We start from the raw sequence: 21,697 nt of genomic DNA on the forward strand, positions 1-21,697 counted from the left end.
ACATTCATGGGAAAGCATGTACTCAAGGTGTCCTGCTGTTTACACGGCCTCCTGCACTTGTCTGGGAAACCGTCCATGTTCTGCAATTCCATGGATTACGCTGTGATTCAGCAGGATTCAGTGTTCTCTCTAAACTGCAGCAAGTGGTGCACAATAAAATGTCCCTTCCTTTCCCATGCCAGCAGGAAGGCATCGCATTGTTAAGTAGGGTTGAGGAAGGTGAAGCTGTTTCTTATGAAGGTTCCTCCGCACTTCCTGAAACGTGTGAACAATCAGCGGATGATTTATGAAGTACTAGGATTCTCCGCTGATGCAAATCGCTCACGGACCCGTCCCTGACCCCCGTTCCAGCATGAAGGATTAGTCTGATAAAGTTCAGGAGAGACACCTGCTTGTGGGCTGGTGTTATCCACCGCAAAGTTATTCAGTTATCACTTCCCTCCGCTTCTTGAACTGTCAAAATGAGACACTCCCAGAGGAAACGGGAAATGTTCCCTCATCACAGACCATGAAAGCAAACCCTTAACTAGGTTTTGGGAGAAATGGTACATGCAAAATTTCCTGACAGCCCTTTGAAGTTCTGTTGATGTGACACCAACAACAAAAAAAAACTCTACACACTTCAGTTGCTGTCAAGTTGAGATTTGTAGTTCTCTGCGTTCTGCTGTCTGGGGGTTTTAAAATTTGTGAACATCAAGCACACCCGAGTTCATGTTTGCAGTTGAGCATTTCATCAGGAGCAGAACTCCTCGGTGCTTCCTGAACGTGAGGAGGAAATACGTTTCACAACTATTTTATCTGCAAAGTCCAAAAAGTCATTGAAAATAATCAATAATTGTCTGGAACAGCCTTTGTGTCTGTGCATTAACCCTTCATCAGTACTGGTTTGCTATATACAGCATCAATACAACAACCATGCTAAGCTAAGCCAACTCCATTTAAGATAACATTTATCTTATACCAAGAATTTGGGTATGTAAACATATTCGGGCAAAAGTTACGCACACAAGGCTGTTTTTAATAGCATTAAAAACTAAGAAAAGACTGAAGAATAAACACTTGGGCATACATCAATCTGATCTTATTAGAGAAACAATCTTTAAAACAAACTTATTTGACAGTACTTCAACTTTGATCCTTGTCCCATCCACTGACATGGAGGAGGCAGGGTTTAGGACCTATGACACTTTTAGGTTTGCTTTTGGGGAACAGTCATGTTGACCAAATTATAAACAGTCTGTCTGCAAAAGAGCCTTAATAGCTCCTCTAGTGTGTTTCTATCGATCTGCAGAAGCCACCAGAGCCAATCGTGGGGGGGAAATTGATGAAAAGGTGGGTTGACGGGTCTGGAATTCTCTTCCCATCTCCCGACAGCTGTGACCTTTCAAAGCTACGACACGTTCTACTACCATCTCCACTTGGTGCGATGTAAATCAGTGAGATTCATCCACAACGAGATCCAAAGGTCACCACTAAGCCGATCAAAAACAAGACCCCACGACCTTAACTTAACATTAGATCCATTATCTGATGCAACAAACCATCACAAGGGTAAACGCCTGCGGTAAAAATATTAACTGTGCTCATCACCGCTCCCCTCCTACATGAGTGTTATTAAAAAAAAGGATTTTGGACTTTAATGGACTCCTGGAATCTGCTCATGCCTCTGCTGAGGCCTCATGCCAGACAGTCACAGCTGAACTGCGGCCAAATTGACTTTGGACACTGCAGCTTGTCGATATAATTTGCAGACAGCGGGGGCGTAAATATCCAGTACTGATTTTTAAAATAGCCACCGGAGAATAGACCTCAAAAGGCCCACTGAGATATTTTTAGTCAGGTTTGGGTTAAACTACTAACAAGTCAGCATTTCAAAGTAATGCACAGGAGTGCAAAGCACAGCTGTGGATACTTTAAATGAGCTTTCAGATATTTTGCAAGTCAAAGAGAAGGCAAATGATGGGACCTGGTTGAGTGTGTGTGTTAATTTTCCCTTAAAGACACTAGAGGGCAAACAGCCTGAGTAAGTAAATGAGATAAAACATAAATGTAATTTGTTCAACATACATAGTCTAGAAAATGTAGAAGTAGCAATCAAATATACACAGTAAAAAAATCACGTAAAGAAAAGCAGTAATAATAACAAAGTGATAATAAGGAAGGAGAAGGAGGAGGAGAGTTGGAGACCTCTAAATAACTGCAGTGCAACAAAATGGGATTTCACTTGCTTCGTGTTTGAACACCACATCCTGACAGTCCCAGTGCTGGAGGTTTCTGGCCGACTGGGCACAGCTGGGTTGCCCCTACAAGCTCACTCCCCCCCCCCTCCCTCTTATTCAGGATTAACTCAGTATTCCCATTGCAGGAATTTGTGGGGTCATTTTCAAGACATTTGTTGATTTATAAGTTAATTTCTTCACTTTTTCTCTGTGCCGATAATGTGGATCGCAAGCGAGCATGTCCTAGATGAAGGAGGGTGTCTTGGCAACAAGCCATCTCATGCTATTCATGTCATCTAATCTCCCTCCTTCCTGTCTCCAAAATAAAAATAACACCTTCAAAACACGACTAATATTTGAGGCTCATCGTAGAGTTTCTTTTCTAAAAGTTATTCCAACTGCAAGTGGATATTATTCACTGCAGCTTATGTCCTTCAAGTTCCTTTTCGCATTTTCCATTTGTGATGTATAAGGAAGAAAGAAAACCTAGTACAATATCTTAGAAGTATCTCAGACGTTTTAAATAGGTTGGAGAAGTTTTGATTTACATTAGATTTACATAATACTAACAATTTTGCAATTCAAAGCTTGTTCATGACTTCAGATGACTCCAGGCACCATGTACTTTTTATCTAAGTGCTGCATACGAGGACGCTGCTCAGGGGAAAAAAGGTCAAGGGCAGTGAGTGAGGACCCACAGCACACTTATTTCCATGCCGTATCCCTTCAATCAGGCTGTGACCTTAACAGTACTGATGGAACAATAAATCAAAGAAATTGCTGAGTACTATTTTAATGTTTCAGATCCTAACAACACACGGAAGTCGGCCAGAGGAAAGTTCTTTAATGTCAGGGCCAAATCCTTTGTGATGGAATGATACTTTACTTTTGCGACCCGTTCATACTGGATGTGGGAAATAATGGCTCAATATCCGACATGTTCATACTTATTTATGATTTTGTTATTTTTAGTCCTTAAATTACAAGCGTTAAATTCTCCCTCTCTCTGCCGGGGGGGAACCCACATGCAAATAAATATTAGCAGACAGTGTGTGTGTGCAGAGATAAAGGACAGGTCAAAGTGAGACTGATTTACTCACCAGTGGGAAACGTGGAGTGCAGAATGTCATCGCTGCTTCTGTGAGGGAAGTGATCCCTAAAACACAAAATAAATTGAATTATTCACGCAATGTAAACAAGACATGCCGGAGCTTTAACTTTTTTCCGACCACTCAGAAGGACGGAGCTGGACCCCTGCTCTGAGCAAAAAGGGGGAAATAAACCCTCATGACTGCAGCCTAAATATACATTTATGCGATGAATGATTTATAATGATGTAACTTGATGCCAATTCCTGTAACGTTAGTTCTTAAATGTGAAAACAAGTCGTCTTACTGTCAGAACAGCTCGTGTGAATTTTGTTTTCTTCCCTTGTTATGCTTGATTACAATCTGGCACCTGCTCTTTCCTCTTTAAGTGCAAAGCTGTGTATCTCCTGTAAAATATATTACGATGTTGTACTAAACTTAATGGAAACCGGTGCAAAAGCTGTTCTATATATACAAGCAGATGAAAATAGCAAATGTTGCACAGTGTCAGCGAATCCAGGTCTGAGCCCAGTCGACATCGTAACCATATGTTAAAAGAATTAATAATTAAAACAACACTTGACTGATATACAATCGGGAGACCGGCTTGAATAATGCACCAGCAGTTGAGGAAGATTCCTATCTGCTGGCTCCGAGCACAGGAGTTGTCAGCTGGTTGGGATCATTATTTCCAAACAAGACCCCGCACTACAAAGCCGACAAATGACAGCCCGGGAAATAATAAGATTGGCGTATCTGCCTTGTGTGCATTTATGTCAATGGGGCCCCGCTATTCTTAGAACAGTTTGTTTGTAGTGTTTAATTATTTAGAGATGGCAGCACTTTTGAGACTGGAATAGGGAAATGAGCGGGGCGCGGGATGACAAAGCATCACACAGCAGAAACTGTGTCTATTTCGGTTTCCCTCTTTGCAGTTGTGGGATTTTGAGTCCTCGGATGCAACAGTGTATTTCACCTCGTCAGATGCAGCTCGGGGATAGGCCGCAGGTCCATGGAGGAGAAGTTCTCCACCACAGGTGAGTCGAGGTTCGCCGAGCCGTTGCTTAGTCTGTCGCTGCTCTCGTATCCAGACTCTGTTCGCTGGATCTTCCAGTTGTCACCCCGCACTTTCAAAGCTGCCGAGCCCTTCGACCTGTCCTTGTCGCTGTAGGCGCCCCGGCTGTCCGAGTCCAGCGAGCTCCGGCTGCCACCGGTTTCGTGCCTCTGCTCATCCTCGTAGATGGTCATCAGGCTCTTGGGTTTGCGTTCCTCCCGGCCTCCCCATGTGAAGTCTCGGTCTCGGTCTCGCTCGCGGTCGCGGGACGGCGACTGACTGCTGGGTCTTCTCCGTGGGCTGTGCTGCCTTCGCTCTTGAATCGGCGAACTTCCATCACCGGCGCCACTCAAAACACTGTCCACGTTGAGCGCCTCCCGCATGGGTTTCCACGGGCGGCTGGCCCTGCTGCGACTGCTCGCTCCACTTCCAGGACGCTCTCTGGACTCCTGGCTGCTGTCTGTGTCATATCCGTTGGAGACCTGGTCAATCCGCCGGCTGTGATGGCCACCGCCGACACTGGACACACTGGGAAGCACTTGGACTCTGGAGTGAGAGCGAGAGGGTTCGTGGGAGGACCGTCCTCCCAAGTGGGGCGTCCGCTCAGTCCGTGTGGGACCTTTTCCCTGGCTGCTGTACAGGCGAGTCTCCAGGTGCTGTTTGAAGCCGTTCTCTGGAGGGGAGACGGAGCGGGAGTAGGTCCTGTCCTGATCTGAGGTCAAGTCAGACAAAGTTACATGAATGGGTTGAACAATGACAAATTGAAGTATATTCTACAAAGATACTTCAAGTTACAGATTGAAGAATACTTTCAAAAACGTAAGGTACATAAGGATAAGACATTAATCCAATTAACCAACATAATAATAAATAACCAGTTATACTAATCAGATATTTTATACAGGTGACGCCTGCACATGACAGGGAGGTGTAAGTTACGACCGGTGTGTGCCGTGCAGACAGAGGCTAGACAGCTCGTATCGAGGACACCGTGCAGGTATCGCTGGCAGAAAGGTTGCACTGTGGTGTTTTATGTATGCATGTGTGTGTGTATATCTGTGTGCATGCATGGATTAGTTTCCCTGCTGGACACGTCTGAACATGATAGTGAGGGTACGGTGTTTGCTATTCCAAGGACTGTGCGAGCGTCTCTCAAAATACATCCTTCCTGAAACCTGGTTCACTTGCTCTCACAATATATATTTACCAGCACAGAGAACACAAGTGAAAAACCGTGTCAGGATAATCAAAATGTTTATTAAAAGTTGGATAAATAGGTAAAATGAGAACATTTCCCTGCACGTTAGCAACACTTAAAGTCAAGGCATCATTTAATGTACAAGGTTCATCACTACAACGTTATAGTCTATAGCTGACACAGCTTTAGTCAGAGGCTGTAACCTTTGTCCCGGAGTCATCATCTAATTCACCATGAAAAGCAATTTAAGGTTACGTGTTTTCAGGTGAAAACAAAAAACTAAATTTAGTACTACACTATTCTGTCAGGGCTTTGGACTTAAGCCCAAACGTCCCTGTTGCTTGGGATTCTGCTGACTGTGTGCCAGAGTTAAATCACAACCAACATCCCTGTCTGTGTTTTTTGCTTGTGTGTAAGATACCAGCGTTGTTTTCTGCCAGCTCGGTGTCGTCCGCTCAACAAGAGGCTGTGGATCATTTTTTTGACTGCTGTTGACATAGCGGATTTGGGAGCATGTTAGAATTGTGTCCCATAATCCCCCTCACTGATACTTAATTGAAAGTACTGATGTACTAAAGGAGTCTTAAAAGAGCTGACCAATCAGCCCCCTGATTAGAACAGACACACAAACTAAAGAGAAACAGTGGCACAAATATGAGTTTTTTGAGTTAATACATTAATGATTAAATCAAACAGTGTTAATCACTACTTGGGTTGACCTGTTTAGTTTATTGTGTGTATTTGCTGTACATGGTCATGCACTGCACAGCGAGGGGAACCAATGGCTCTGAATATGAGAGAGTGGGATCAAGGCAGGCTCCAACAGACGTCAGCACTTAATCCCCTTTCTGACACATTGCTCCCGAACCGAGGGTTACGTAAGGGATGGGGAAGCGGAGGGGCTAGCCTTTTGTATCACACACCCTTGAGGCTCTTGTGCGTTTGTGTTGCAGTGTGTCAGTCTGCTCTTATCAATGCACACGCTGCACGGTGCGTCTGCAACCTTACGTACCTCTGTAGCGCGTCTCCACCCTCCGTTGACCGCTCCTGTCGGGCTCTCGTCTGGATGGATGCATCCCGCGCACCTCTCCTGCTTTCTGGGCGACTTCTCGAGAAATGTCCCTGATGCGGCTCTTGGGATCACTGGTGACAATGTTCACTACAAAACAATCAAACAAACAAACAAACAAGGGGATGAGAGGAATGCAGCCAGTATGTAATTAATGCAACTCCTGCTGAGTCAGGAGGGCATTCCCACCAGTGCAGACACCAGTTAAATAATTTCTATTTCAGTGAGCATATAGATTTGTATTGTCGCTGCATCCTTTTCACTGTCACTGTTTTCCACCTCTTCCCAAGCCCCCCCCGAGGCACTGAGCCCTTGCTGAGTGTGTAGACGGAGGCTAACTTTACTACACATCATTGTGCTGATGTATACAGTACATTCTGTGCCCCGTGAAGGGAAAGGCAAAAGGTTGGAAACGTGGCCGCGAAGAGAGAGTTCATCTCCTGCGTCTCTGGCAGACATTCACTTTGAAAAGCGATGATTAGTCACGGCCCTGGAAAACATGATCATGCTGTGGTTCTGTTAGCTGTCTGAAATGTCAACACAAACAACTGTGGGTAGAGGCTGATGTGTTTAGAAAGAAAAAAAACAGTTCTTCTTAGAGACTGTTTTTTACCTCAATATTCACTATCCAGCACTTAAATAGAGAATATTCAACCGATAACAAAATGATGAAACAGGACTTCTTAATTTCACTTTTAACTTGACTTCAGTTTAGCGATAGATGCCAATCTGAGAAAAAACATACACGAAGAAGACACAGACAAAGATGTCAACTTGGAAAGACAATGGGACTTTTTGCCAAAAAAGCCGACACCGATATCGATGTGTTTCCAAAGCAGAATTAATATGTCATGTTTTGCCTCCTGTATTTTCTACCCGGTCACCACCCCTGGCCTGAATGTTCTGGAAATGTTCCAGTTGCTGTGAACGCGTCTGACCCGGCCAATCTCCTGCTGTTATCCACATGTAAAAGACAAACTCGGGTCATGTCTGAAAACAGCTCAAGTGAAGGGAAACAACGACAAAGACCTTCACAGCTTTAGGCAGACAATGGAACTTGCAATAATATCAAAGGAGATTAAATTTCACCCGCTTTGTGTCATTTCAAGAGCCACTTCCTTATCTAGACAAAATCTCTGCTCCTCAATTTACACTCTTTCTCTACTTGGGCTAAAAACATGTGGTGAGCAGCTCTTTGTGACCTCTCTCTTCAGCAAGGGTCACTAATCCCCTCTGTGTTACTAGCATAGCTAGATTTAGTTTGACAGCAAAGACATTTAATCATCTCTTCCTCTGTCTTACTCTGGTCGCTGTACCAGATCTCTGCTTGTCACCACTCTCTGTGGACAGCAGTATTTATAAAAGAAGCCTTCTTTCAAGGCCAAAACTACAACCAGTACAAAAAGGTGACGTATCTCTCTGTGGTTTATCACTGCAAGACACTCCACTTGCACGAGGAAATACTGGGTTTTATTTAGGCTGATACTGGTAATGTTGGAACAATTTCCTTCCTAATCCTGCAGTGGAAAACAAAACCTTGAGCACAACAGAGTTTTCCAGTCCTAAGCACTTAATTAAACGAAATGTTATACTGGAAACTTTGATGTGTGTTCCTCCACATGTTGGGTTTTAAATCTCTCTGCACCACTTTCATCGTTTCCAGCATTTCTCCCTTACCTGGTGCCCGTCCTCCGCTGGTCTGAGCGCTGCCCCTGCTGAGGGTCGAAGGGGTTTTGGGTTTGAAAGAGCCTTGGCCCAGCAGAGCGTTCAGGTTCTCCCTGGTTAGGTCCAGTTTCTTTGGGGCTGACACCGGAGAATCAAAGCCTGCGAGAGAAAAAAAAAGGAAATATACAGGTACATTTTTCGACCATACAAAACAAATATACAGACATGAGAGCAAGAAACAGAAATTACTCAATTCCACATAGTGTTTTTCTTGTTTTTTTTGCAGGATCATCTAGTTTGGTCCGGCGCCCTGTCAGCTCTGATGGGCAGTGAGCGGCTGCCACAGCTGGGACCTGGGGCTCGGCCAGCAGGGAGAGTTGAAGGAGGATCTTTAAAGGGGATAAAAAACCTCCCCAGCCAAACAAATCCAGGGATATATAGTCCAACCAGAGGAGATGTTGTCATCAACAAATTTTCATTACTGCCCTGCGAACGCAACTAATATGATCTGGGATTATACACGTCCTGTACCCGGTTGTTTTTGTTTCTCTGGATTGCATTTCTATTTTAAAATGACTTGTAAATGAAGGGGAATTTTAATTATAGTTAATTACATGTTTGCTAGGGGAGTTCTGCCCAACTGGGTATATAGAGGAAAATCACACTTTGACTCACCAACCAAAAATTCAACTCAATCTCCAGACTCTGAATTTCGATTGCAACGCAGAGCACTTTGAATTTAACACCAGAAACATTTTGGCTGCCGTTACATTCAACCAGCCTATAATGCCAAAAACCCACTTCACTCTTTTCTTTCATTCCTTCCATATCCCGCACCGTTTTTTACAACTATAAAAGATGAAACAAAGAGGTAGCTGCACACCTCAGCGTCATATTAATGGATGTTTTATGATATCAAATTATCATTAAATAGGTCCCTCGGGGGGGGATTATTGTTTCGCAAATGCAACAAAACAACCCATAAAGCTCAACAGCACTAATAAGGCTGATGAATGCATCTCAAAGGAATTTGATGTTGTTATTTCCAGCAAGACAATAAATCAACTCTCCATCTTACCCACTGTAGTACGGCTGTTCAGGGGCACAGCGATTTATTCATGAAGAGGATTTCTACCGTGAGCAAATACAGAACAAATGCAGATTCTGTAAAGACCCTGATGGTTTGTTATATCATACCTTGTCCTTGTGACGGGCTGCTGTTTTGTCTCGAGACCTCATCCGCGGTGATAGCACTGCCGTCAGGGTTGGCGTAAAAGAGGAGGAGAGGCTGGAAGTGGCCTTTGATACATTTGGTGACAACATCTTTCCACCTGGTGCCGATCTGCACCGAGCAAAACAAAACAAAAGATGATCAACGCACAGGTAGAAATCTAGAAAAGAGCTTCCGCAACTTTATGAGGGATAATAAAACATAATGGAAGAACACATCTGTTATCTTTATTGTTTTTGGAGGATTAGTAAATTTGATATTAAAATGTTAAACAACAAATTTAGGAAATGGGAAACATTTCAGCTCGTGTTACTGTCGACCGATCGAGGGTGTGTGCAAATCAAGTCCGACTCTTGTCCCATTTGATTTGGAAAAGCAGATGGCTGTACAGATAAAATGGAAATGCACCTTCTTTTATTCTTTCTTTCTTGTGACTGCATCTGTTTTCATTTCATAAAAAGGTATCAATAAAAGCTTTGTTGAACAACTGATTTGAGTGAACAACTTCTTCTAAATACCAGGTCTACTGACATCACTAAACCAATTTACTCAAAAAAATTTTATAAAATCCACTGGCAACTTTGAAACAAATCTTTGCTTTGTATATGAATACAACAAACCGAGGTCAAACTGCACGATCACAATTAGCCACGTTGTGCAAGGTGTGCGTCTCGCCAGAAAGGCACCGCAGAGGCAAGCTGCAGGCTAACAGATGCTTGTGTGCTCCTTAATTAAGCAAATGACGGGGGGGTGCGGGGGTTTGTGGGAGGAGGAGAGATAGTAGACTAGCAGATGAAGTGAAGAAGAAATAATACTGAGTAAAAAAACGAAATGAAAAGGAAAGATAGAAGTGAGAGAGCTGCGGAGATGGATTAAAAAGTATAGAAAATGGATTGTAGTTGAAGGAATATACATGAACACAATCTTCAGTATATGCTGCATGTTTTCTCTTTAAGTAAATTCATTAAAAAACAATTTGATTTGAGTGATCTATTCTAGTAGCTTGTACTGTAAGGAGTTGACCTGGGGGCTCCAATCAATAACTGTGCTGTTGGCAAATGAGGATGTACTGATCTTTGCGCCTGAATGTTTTTCTTTACATAGATTAAATGTACAGCTATGACACAAGCTTCAATCTATCCAACTTAATTAAAAAGCACAAAGACCTGAGGCATTCCCTGCATCGCTGGTCTCTCCGTCTGGAATTCTCCTCACAGACAAATCAGAGACATCACCGACCAGTCCACTTTCAAAACACTACTTGAAACCTATATCTGCAGAATGGAATTAAATCTGTGAATATTTTTAGCTATTGACTTTCTCTGTGTCTTGGAGCATTGTTAAAACCGCCTCATGAATAAAATGTAATATTATTAATACTGTTCTTATTAAACTGCTGAAGTTTTGATGTTGTCTTTACCTAACAATGAGGCATTCATTCAGGAGAGCCAACACCTATAAATCTGTGTCAGGGGTGTTCGGCTGTTTAAAAGAAAACAACACCAGTCAGCCACTCAGAATCGAGAAGACTCAGTGGCCATGATATAGATATAATATATATAAACCTCCCTATTGCGAATGTTTAGTCGTTTTTTACTGAATAATGTTAATGCTTTTGAAAGGCAGAGATTAGGTTACACTACAGTCCCCATTTTGCAGCTGAGATTCGGGGAGTTACAGAAATGCTGGCAAGTTTCGATCCAGGTATGGACTTGGCAGGCGCTGAGCACTGTGTGGCTCCTTCATCTCAGTCGGTGGCGGCGGGGAGCAGGAGGGCTGGGGGGGGGGGGGGGCTGCACACGCAGCACAAGTGGCTGATGGATTGACACGGAGCCAGCCAGCCGCTGCACCACAGTCCCCCGGAAAATTGTTTGAATGCGAGACAAAGGGTTTGCGCGCATGGTGCACCGCCACAGAAATGAACCCATTGTTGAGGATGAGAGGAAGAATGGATTTGAATACCTGTACCTGGACTATATACCTGTACGTACACACATACACACACACACACACACGTACACAAAACCACTAAGCTGCAAAAACACCAACACAAATAAATCTCTTTCTGAAGCACACACAGCACGTACAGTATACCGTGCATCTCAGCATTCTCACTGACCCTTTAACTTTTACCCAGTGAGAAGAAGGATCTTTACTGGTTACACTTCACTGCTGCAGTACTTTGTGATGTCATGGTTGGGGAAATTGCATTGGAAATCCTGGTGGGGGGTTTGTGGGGGGGGGGGGGGGGGGGGGGTTAGCTGACTGTTCAGTGCCATAAAGGCTGATCAACCCACAGGATTGTGAAGGGCAATCCATGTGGTACTCTTTGGGAGATAAAGAGAAGTGGTGATAGAGGAAAGTGACAGAAACTCACTAATTTCTGTTGATTTATGTTGATTTATAAACTCATGATAGAACATTTTTATGAAAACAGATGTCCACATTGTGTGTTAACAAATAACCTGATGTCCACACTGTGAAAATTGTACAAATAAATGGAAATATATCTAAACTTTAAAGATTTGCTGTGATATGATGTAACACGGCAATTAAGGTAAAGACTGATGGCTAAGCATTCTATTTTCTCTTCACTGGATCTTTATATTCCTGTATATGAACATTCCAATATGTTTTTCTCTTTTGTTGGAATAGTTCTATGTGATCACAAGAACTGTGTTGCTGCTTAAACATTATTAAAAAATATGTACAATACATTTACAAAGTATTTCCCAACGCACACTCTGTGATTCAGATTAATTGTACTGTGAGTATTGTATTGATCAACAGTCCAAAATCAAAAGATAATCAATTTACAAATACAATTATTTGGTATTTCTCAATAAACAATTATTTGTTTCATTATAATAGTTATTGGTGCACTCATCTGTCAATAAACTGATTAAAGTGACCAATAACTTCTAACATTTTCAATTTTCTGACCTCTTTCACCGTTGCATCATCAAAGAAGACCCATTTGGCGGACTTGGTGTGGAAGGCGAAGGCACAGTAGTGACGGCTGGAATAGCAGATCATCGCCACGAGCAGCAGCTCTCCCTTTTTGGCATGTTCATCCGTTACCCTGTAGAAGAGCTGCTCCCATACACACACACACAAACACATAAATACATACTTATCAGCATCCACGCTGCAGTAAGTGGGCAGGCAAGTGAGTGATGTTGATAGCTGGGGGAGGATCAGTTACTCCATCGGTTAATAGATTGAGGTCTGAGGGAATGAACTGACAATCAGCGTGAATAAGGGCTGGTTTAAATCAGTACTGTCATGGCAAAACTTAATATCAAGACTTATACAACAGTGTTCCAAAGTTGTCTTGGTGATGACCTAAATTCTAATACACGGGGCAGATTTCTAATTTTAATTCTTACATAATTTCAGAGAGAAATAAATTAATTTGTAAAGCGTTTAGCAGATATATGGTAAAAGTGTGAGTGAGACTATAACTTGTTTCTCCCTCACACATTTCCTGCACAGGCAGTTCTCCGTTTCCCCCCCTTTGTCAAACAAAAGATTTCAAAGCAGATGAAGGGGGTGACGGACTCCCTTTAATAAAGAAAAAAGTCACATGAAACGCTCCCATAATGAATCAAGGCCTTTGTGCCACACTAGAAAGGGGGTCGTGGTGGTGGTGGGGGTCGTCTGAGAAATTCTTCTGATGGTATGGCTTTGGAAACACACAAGAGGGAGCTGTCAAATAAACTGTTTGGATCCTTCAATAGAGACGTTATGCAACATGTGGAGCAAATGAGCATGCTCTGATCTGAACGACACCGATTGATTGTTGTTGTTTTTTTGCACAACGGACTGATGTGCTCAGTCTACTGAGGGAAGTCATGTGGGCAGAGGAGAACACGTGGTCACATGTTTGCATACTTCACACTACGGGTAGGAGTCTACAGGCACCTCAAGATTCGATTCCGATTCATTGGGCAACGATTTGATGATAAAACGTTTATCGATTCAAACCAAAGATTCGGTACATGATTTATTTTTGTATGTCTTCACTTGCCTCATGATTCGTGCTTTAAAAAAGTATTTTTAGACTCTAGTCTGTGTCTCTCGTCGCTATTTAGTTTTTTATCAATGCTAATCCAGATGTTCAGGTCACTTTAACCCTGATGTCCTGGCTGTGGACATTTGGTGCTGTGTGCAGCAGATGAACTACATACGCACGTGTTTTAATACTCATACAGGAGACTGTGACACTGTAAAAGACGACAAGACCTCAAATGTGCATCCGTCCTGATCCTGAAGCAGCGATTATAATTGTGCAGCAACGGGACATCGCTAAAAAATGAACAAAGCGGCAAACAGGAATGGATTATGTTCCGTCTCCGCATCGGTGCGGTCGTCCACATCCGCAGCGCGATGCATCGAAAAAACGATTAATTTCCCCACCTCTCCCTCACACCAACAATAAGTGAAAATGAGCAGTGCAACAACAGCAGTCTGGAATACAATCCTTTTGCTCCCTGTGTCACTGACATCTCTTCTGCCCACATGTTCCTTCACACACATGCCCAGGAAAACACAGAGACAAGGGGAGGGGCTTTTTTGACCAGCTGACCAAGGCCAGCAGGGGCTTTTCGATCAGTGGTGTGGGCCAACTGGGCATGGGCCGCTGACTGCTTACGCAACAGGCCCGACTTACAGAGAAATAATCCCCACTTTATTTCCCACATATGTTCGATTGCACCAAAAACAAACTGACCCTAAAAACCCGCAGAAAAAGCACAAAATGGTAGCTGTGTGAATGGCTTAATTCCAACAAGAGCAGCTGAACCATGTCTGGAGGGAGTTATTTGATGATATGTTAATTACTTAATCTGAAAAGATCTAAAATCCAACCACCTATTATTTTCGTGAAAACATCCTCTCACTCACAGGAATGTTCCTACTGAAATTACAGAACCTAAAAGGTCACAAAATATAAAAGGGAGTATAAGAAAAAGGTAAAAACAAAACTCATGAGTAAATTATTTATGAATTCTACTCACTGCAGACAGACTGAGATGAGGTCCCAGGGATCGGATAACGTCCTCGGTGAGGTCTGACTGGTCAGAGTCCCACACGAAGCCGATGGTCACTATTTCTGGGGAGTTCATGAGGACCCGTCTGATCTTAATCCTCTGACCACAGTTGCTCTAGAATAAAACAAAAACAAAGAGTACGTTTAAGTATATAATCAGTCACACGGAATATCGAAAAATAAAATGTTTGAGATTCTGAGGACTACCTAAAATGGCTCATCTAATTTAACAGCCATTCAACCACCATGAAAGGCTTTTGCAGCACAACTTACAGGACAGTTACGAAGGTCCCCTATCGTACTCGCTGCCTGTAACAGATCCCCGAAGGACTCTTCTCTGCGCTGAAGCGTCTGTTGACTGGAGAGACGCAGAGTGATTGATGTTTGTTGGGAGAAAAAAGAAAAAAAAAACGCTGTGTGTACATACAGGAATATGCAGGACGTGAAATGCAAAAACAGAGTGGAGCGAAAAGGAAAGAAAGTTTCACGTTCCCCTATGCCTTACCAGAGTGCGGTGGTGGAGACATAATGCACCAGCTCAGTAAACGGCAGCGGGTCGGATGACGCCCCACAGCTACGGCACACAGACTGCAAGGGGGAGAGAGGCAGAGAGACCGGGGGGGGGGGGGGGAGACAGACACAAGAAAGAGATACAATAAAAGATAAATTGGTGTGAGTTCAGCAGCCACTGCCAAGGACTTCGCCAAGTCAGCATGTCATCAGAAAATGTTACGCTCCTACAAAAGTCTTTTAGTTGTATAAATTATGGCGAGAGATTAAAACATGCCGGTTTTGCTGCTTTTCCTTGTGTAATAAACTGTGGGTTTATGATTGGCATTATCGAGCATTCAATTTAATTTCTGAAGTTATAAATCTCCTCTCTGACACATGCAATCCTCATTTAGGCCTTTTATATTTGCCGGCAGAGCAGAATCCACTGAGGGATTTAGTGCACAGGCACATTATCTGCTTGATTCAGAGATAGAACCGGGTCGGGACGCTGACAGAGTCGGCGATGGGCATCACAGCCACAGGGCAGGGTAGTGTCTGTGTTGTGCTGGAATTTATGTGTACACCATCTGTGATTTATCTGGTAGTGCTGCTGCTGTAGCACAGTGGAATCTGACCAGAAACACCCTCCTTATTCCACTGGGGCAACCCAGTATCAAAACATGACGGATTGGATTTCTACTGTCTCAGACAGTGATTCATGTACCTGTCTCTCTGTGTGTGTGTGTGTGTGTGTGTGTGTGTGTGTGTGTGTGTGTGTGTGTGTGTGTGTGTGTGTGTGTGTGTGTGTGTGTGTGTGTGTGTGTGTGTGTGTGTGTGTAGCTTCTAACACTGGCTGAGGTGTATTCAGCTTTTGCAATACTGTTGGGGCTGTGCAAAAAATGGAAAAACAAACACTGTATGAGCAAAAACATCGACAACAAAAAGACAGTGACATTAAAATCATAATTAACGTCGCTCCCTTACATTAAAATAAAATACATCAGGCTTAATTAACACATTCCTGACATCACTTTTTTACAGAATGATGCAGCAGAAAAAAAAAACATTACTATGTTGAGTAAAATCATATAAAATACTTATAAGAATGCTGTCCCTTCACTGACCTGCTCATAAAGTGACATAGCAAACTTCTGATGCGTGATGCAAGACTTTGAAGTGCAGGCATCTGTCTCCTCAGGCACAATGTGCAGGTGGATCCTCTCCAGTATGTTTTCCTACGACAGAACAGGGGATCTATCAGGTATGAGGCAAATATTTCCAACTCCTTTCTTGGAAAGGAAAAGCTCTTTGCATTTACCACAGGCTATTTATTTTCGTTCTTTTACTCCAATACACACATTACCCAGAGCTAAACTGCAGCGCAATGGGACACAGCAATTTGAGAGTCTTTCCGTGAAAACCTAACATTGCAAGGAAACACATTTAAAGAGCAGCACCATTTGAGCTCCCTCTTGTTTCTAGGGAGCACTGGTGAGTTTATAAAATATTAAGGGCTGCAAGGTAGGCCTGCAAAAGGTTACAGGCCCAACTTCACAGTCTGTTAATATGGCACCGGCCAACTCCTCATATAAATTCTACCCCGGCGTGCTGCAGACAGTGCGTCACATGGCAAACACTCGAGGCAAAGATCTTTGCCGGATTAAGTAATAAGATTGTCGGGAACAGATAACAACTTGGACAAGTTACCTTCAGTTTAAGTGAAAAGTTTACTAGTGATGTTTTGCAGGAAGGGAGTTTGCAGACAGAAAACACATGGATAAGTTTTCTTTGCATTTAAGTGGTAGGTTTGTGGCTATTCTCTTCTTTGGAGGAAGTAAATGCTCACACTTGTTACCCAGTGTTCAGATACAGTACAGTGCATTCCACTTCTGTTCCAGAGGAATAAGCCGCTCGCCTTTGTTTATCCATTGCTGTGTAATTGAACTTCCTAAGAGGATAAACAGTGGCTGTGGGATAAAATCAGGATACATCTGTGCTCGCTGGGTCTACTGTCATTAAGCAGAAGTTATCAACGTAATTAAGCCTGATGGACAAAAGAAGACACGGATGGAGAATAAAGCTGCAGCGTCTGTTTTGTGTTTGTTGGTTAGACTCGAAATAAAACTGGAACTAAAAAAACAACAAAAAAAGGGAAAGAAAATTACACTGCAGAACAATGCTTTGCTCTGCCAAAAAAACAAAGAGCAGAAAAACTGGAACCGATTTGTAAATATGATGAAGGATGCATGAAATTGACTTGTAAATAAGCACAGAAATGATGCGACATAATATAGTGCCCAAAAAAAAGAGAGGGGAGTTTCAAACACAGCGTCTCTGGCCCTTATATAACCTGTCATGATAATATTTAGAGGCAATGTGGCAGGGGTTGATGGGAGGGGAAGGGAAGGGAGGGACAGAAGCTCTTTCAGTGACCTCGCCAAACAGTTTGTTGCAGCGCATTCCCCCGAAACTGTGTGGCAGCGTACCGCATAAACAGACACACACCCCTTCTCCATGCACTCGTCTCCCTCCCCCCAGGAGGAGCCGGGTTGCCACAGGAACTTACAAAGCACTCTGCGGCATCATCCATGAAGCCCAGCTGGAAGCGCTGCTCGTCCTTAAAGGTCTCTGCCAAGGCGTGACGCAGGTTGTCAGAGGGCAGGGCTCGCTCCCGGCTGTGCTGGAACTGGGAGAAAATGCCCTGAAGAAGAGAGCAAGGACTTGTTTGCACGTGGACTGTGGGACATTGTGTTTTTTTTTTAAAAGCATTCGTGTCACAATCGCTGCTGAATACACAATCAATCTCAATAAGTGACTAAACAAGTTGCAGAATCTACAAAACGAACAGAACACACAGTTTCTTCGCAGTGTTGGCTCCTTTCAGACATTCGGACTTCCCCCCTACCTTTAATGCACAAAAGATGCAGGAGTCTCCTAAGCAGAAGTGTCCAGGAAGCTGCCTCAAACTGCGTCTGAAGATGTCCAGCTGCCAAAGTACCTATACAAAGGAAAGAGGAGGTCGTCAGGAGTTTTGTAACTAAAGTATTTTAATTAATCCCCTTGTACTTGAGCGTTTCTTACAAATACTAAAGCAAACAAAGGCATCAAAACATGGGGAACTCCAAGGCTCATCTTTTTAAACATGTTGCCCTTTAAAAAAATAACAAAGAATAAGTACAGAAGTGTTTTTTTGAAGCAAACGGATGAGGCGGTATTTCTTATATAAGGCATTTGGACATTGGGGAAACATCTACAAGGTCATGGAGATGAGCACCGGGCGACAGCAGCAACTTGCTCACAGAAACAAAGCCCGAAGGGGACGATCTTCTTCACCCAGCTCTTCGTCGCTTGTCTCACCCACTGAGTCACGGTCTCAGAGAGTGACTTCACTGTGTGGCTGACTGCAGGGATGAACTAACTCACCAGCCAGTATCCCGCTAGTCAAAAGAAACCTTCAAGTGCATCGATAAACTGCCGGGAAACTCTGACAGATTTAGACAGTGACTAAGCTTTGAGCGGTCTCTGAATAAGTGGTGGTGGAATATTAGAGGGTGGAATGTGCTCAGCTCCTAAAGCAAGGGAGCAACAAGTTAATAACTGCAAGTTTACAAGCAGTAAAATAAGTTTGGAGCAACTTTTTATTAAAAATAATTAAATATGATACTTTCTGCAATCATTCCTATTAAATATTTTAAGCAAAGAAGGTAATTTGTACAAGATATTCAAAATGATACATTCAATTATTAATGGTTCATGAAAACAGAGCCATATAACAGATTCTGGCCTCACTTCCTTTGTGTGAGTTCAAGATTTTATTGATCCACTGATTCTTTTTAAACTTTACACAACCATAATGTATGTTAAGAATTTACTAACTCCCTATGAGTTTGCGTCGATCTTAGATCAGTGAATTACGGTCTTCTGGAGTCTAATTGGTGCTTTGGCAATTTCATTTCATTGCTATTGAATTTCCTTCTTGTTTTATCACTTCGTAACTTTGTTTAGAAAAATACTTTACAACCAAGCTTATTATCTTTAATATAATTAAGATTAATTGACAGAGCAGGCGTACCTGCACAGCGCTGTTGAGGAAGCAGCTGTTCTGGCCCGGCTCGTTCAGAAGTCCTTTGGTCGGGGCCAGAGACAGCATGCTCCCCGGCTGGTAAGATTTCCCCAGATTGCCCCCCGGCTTCCTGAAGAACTTGACCCATGCCATTGGATAGCGGGGTCTGCCTTCAGACAGGTGGGATGGTCGGATGACAGGGCAGGTCGGGGCTGGGATCAGATCCCTCGGGCCCCCCTGAGGAAGTGAGTCCCCAACAGTCTGGGGCTACGTTATTCCACAAGCTGTGCCAGCGGTCCTGCTACACATGGGCCTCTAGTCCATCGCTGCGGCCCATGTAGAAGATTCGAAGGTCGTTCCCGTTCAAAAAATTTAATAAAAAATAAGTCTGAAAAAGTAAAATTACAATCCAAGTCTTTGTTTTGGGAAACCTCTGATGATCGGCGGTCTGATACTTTCGATGAGATGTGTATTGACCACGCAGGAACACCCCCCAGTCATCCTGTCGTCTTGATGGCTTTGCACAGAGCTTTCCAACAGCTTCACTAGAGATGGTGAAAACTGTATCCAACTGTTGGTCCTGGTGCTACTGAAGATAATCAGCTGCAGTCAGTCGTCACTTTAAGACGTTCCCCCATGGTGAAGTTTTATCCAGGCCGGGCTGTGTAAGAGAAAGAAAGAAATTAGATTTAATAAAAGTTTAACATTCATAGAGAGGATTTTCTGATTCCTGCTTTTCCCGGAAACCCTTTATTGTTTTTTAGTCTGTTTAATTGCTCTTTTAACTGAATGGTTTCACACAAGAATGAGGAAGTGGTTTTACAATAACAGAAATATATTATGTATCTCACACTGCAGCTTACTTTCGGTGTTCTGGGTTAGATGTCAAACTGGACCCGTTCAATATCCTGTCCACAAAGCTTATACATTAACTTTTGCACCCTTTGCACTTGAGGTGTGTCAAGTGTGTCAGAGTTGCACGTAAACATAAACATACACAGATATATCTAAAATATTTCTTAAAAAATATGGACAGTAATACTGTACATTAGGAATGCAGAGAGTAGAAAAATACAACACAGCAGTAACACTCAATCGACAGTGAAAATGCTGTTAGGTGCAGCTTGACTCCATTCGCTTCCAATTACTGGTGCTCAGGAGAAATAAACCACTGACAGCACCTGCTGTAAAGATCCGCTGTCACTACTGACAACGGTCTTCCCAATCTCTCGGTATTGATACCAGCAGAGCGCTGTCTGTGCCAGTTCTCAATATTGATCACTCAACCCACGGTGCTACAATCCCCAATTACACCAGATTTTCAGATTCATTATTTAATCTCAAACACATCGGCTACAATAACAAACAGCCGTCACACGTCATTAGAGGCTCAAATCCTTAAAAAAAGGATCAGATAAAAAAATTAAAAACAAACTATGTAGCCGTAGATCTTAGAGTGAAGATTAGGTTTAAAGTTGTTGTTCAGCAACTCACTGGGCCTGACATTGTTATTCATGAATAAACAAGATGACAAAAGAGCCTGACCTAATTCCTAACACAGGTCCAGCAGTGGTGGGAAATACAACAAACCACCGAAGATGCAGTTCAATTTATGAAACCTGCAGCCCATGCATCTTTAAACAATATAATGAGTAACACCGACAACATTTGCAGTGAATGTGCACCGTGCACCGATGAAAGCAGTGCTGAACACAAACGACTCGGAGGGGTTTGATGAATGAATGTGCTTGTGCTGAGTGAGGTGGAAGGATGCTGTGTCTACCTTATTACATTAGCGAATACCCCGAGAGGTGCATGCAGACACAACAGTGTATTTTGATTTTTATAGGATATTCTTTTATGTCATTCTAAATTATTACAAAGCTGGAAGTGTGAGTATATGGTGAGCTGAGGTTGTGGCAAAGCAGATGTACTTCAAACCTCTCGAAAAAGTACAAAGAAGCAACAATGAGCCATAGTTTCCTTGTGTGATACACGGTGATTCATCCAGCTTTCGCCCCTCACACCTAAAAGAATAACCTCAAAGAAAATAAAACCTCAAACATTTTGTTATTTGGAGTGAGGACAGAAATACTGCCCTACTTTGTAAGAACAATGAAACTTCCCTCTCGTAGCACTCTCCAGATTAGAAACCAACAAAGTTTCAGCCAAAACCAGTCGGACAACATTGACATCCTGGTATGTCAGGAATCCTCAATGGATGGGGATGTCGCAACACTGTCAAGTCACAGTAGCTTAATGGTGCAACCTGAAGTTCCGAGTTTCCATGAAGCAATCAAAGGCAGCTCTGCATGATGTACAACAACATGTGCACGTCTGTACAAAAAGCCACCGCAACAACAGCATTCCTCTGAGCCCAGTCCAACTCACAGTTGCCCAAGAGCTGATTTCGGATTAGTTTCGGGGTTGGAGGGACAAGTGGAAAAGTGTAGACATCCCGACTCTACCTGCCCTAACATGTTGGCCCTATATATACATACGTGTCAGTTTATAGCTGTCTCCAAGCACGCATGGACACATCCATGTAAGCATGTAGTAAAACTAAAT

At 43.0% G+C, this 21,697-nt stretch overlaps 1 protein-coding gene across 1 annotated transcript in view; it reads right to left on the minus strand.

Annotated features, from left to right (window-relative positions):
* The window catches only part of LOC132996115 (inactive ubiquitin carboxyl-terminal hydrolase 53-like), a 31,325-nt gene that overhangs the window by 3,481 nt on the left and 6,147 nt on the right, over positions 1–21,697 (minus strand). The window contains exons 2-14 of the mRNA XM_061066437.1: positions 19,139–19,790; positions 17,972–18,064; positions 17,633–17,767; positions 16,191–16,301; positions 15,080–15,162; positions 14,848–14,932; positions 14,543–14,689; positions 12,468–12,617; positions 9,491–9,635; positions 8,306–8,452; positions 6,572–6,718; positions 4,284–5,073; positions 3,320–3,375 (exon numbers count right to left, since the gene is read on the minus strand). Of these exons, the coding sequence (XP_060922420.1) occupies positions 3,320–3,375; positions 4,284–5,073; positions 6,572–6,718; positions 8,306–8,452; positions 9,491–9,635; positions 12,468–12,617; positions 14,543–14,689; positions 14,848–14,932; positions 15,080–15,162; positions 16,191–16,301; positions 17,633–17,767; positions 17,972–18,064; positions 19,139–19,282 (2,233 nt within the window). The 5' untranslated portion in view covers positions 19,283–19,790. The remainder of the gene's footprint in view (positions 1–3,319; positions 3,376–4,283; positions 5,074–6,571; positions 6,719–8,305; positions 8,453–9,490; positions 9,636–12,467; positions 12,618–14,542; positions 14,690–14,847; positions 14,933–15,079; positions 15,163–16,190; positions 16,302–17,632; positions 17,768–17,971; positions 18,065–19,138; positions 19,791–21,697) is intronic.

The sequence above is a fragment of the Limanda limanda genome, chromosome 22 (assembly GCF_963576545.1).
Source record: "Limanda limanda chromosome 22, fLimLim1.1, whole genome shotgun sequence".
NCBI classification, from domain to species: domain Eukaryota; kingdom Metazoa; phylum Chordata; class Actinopteri; order Pleuronectiformes; family Pleuronectidae; genus Limanda; species Limanda limanda.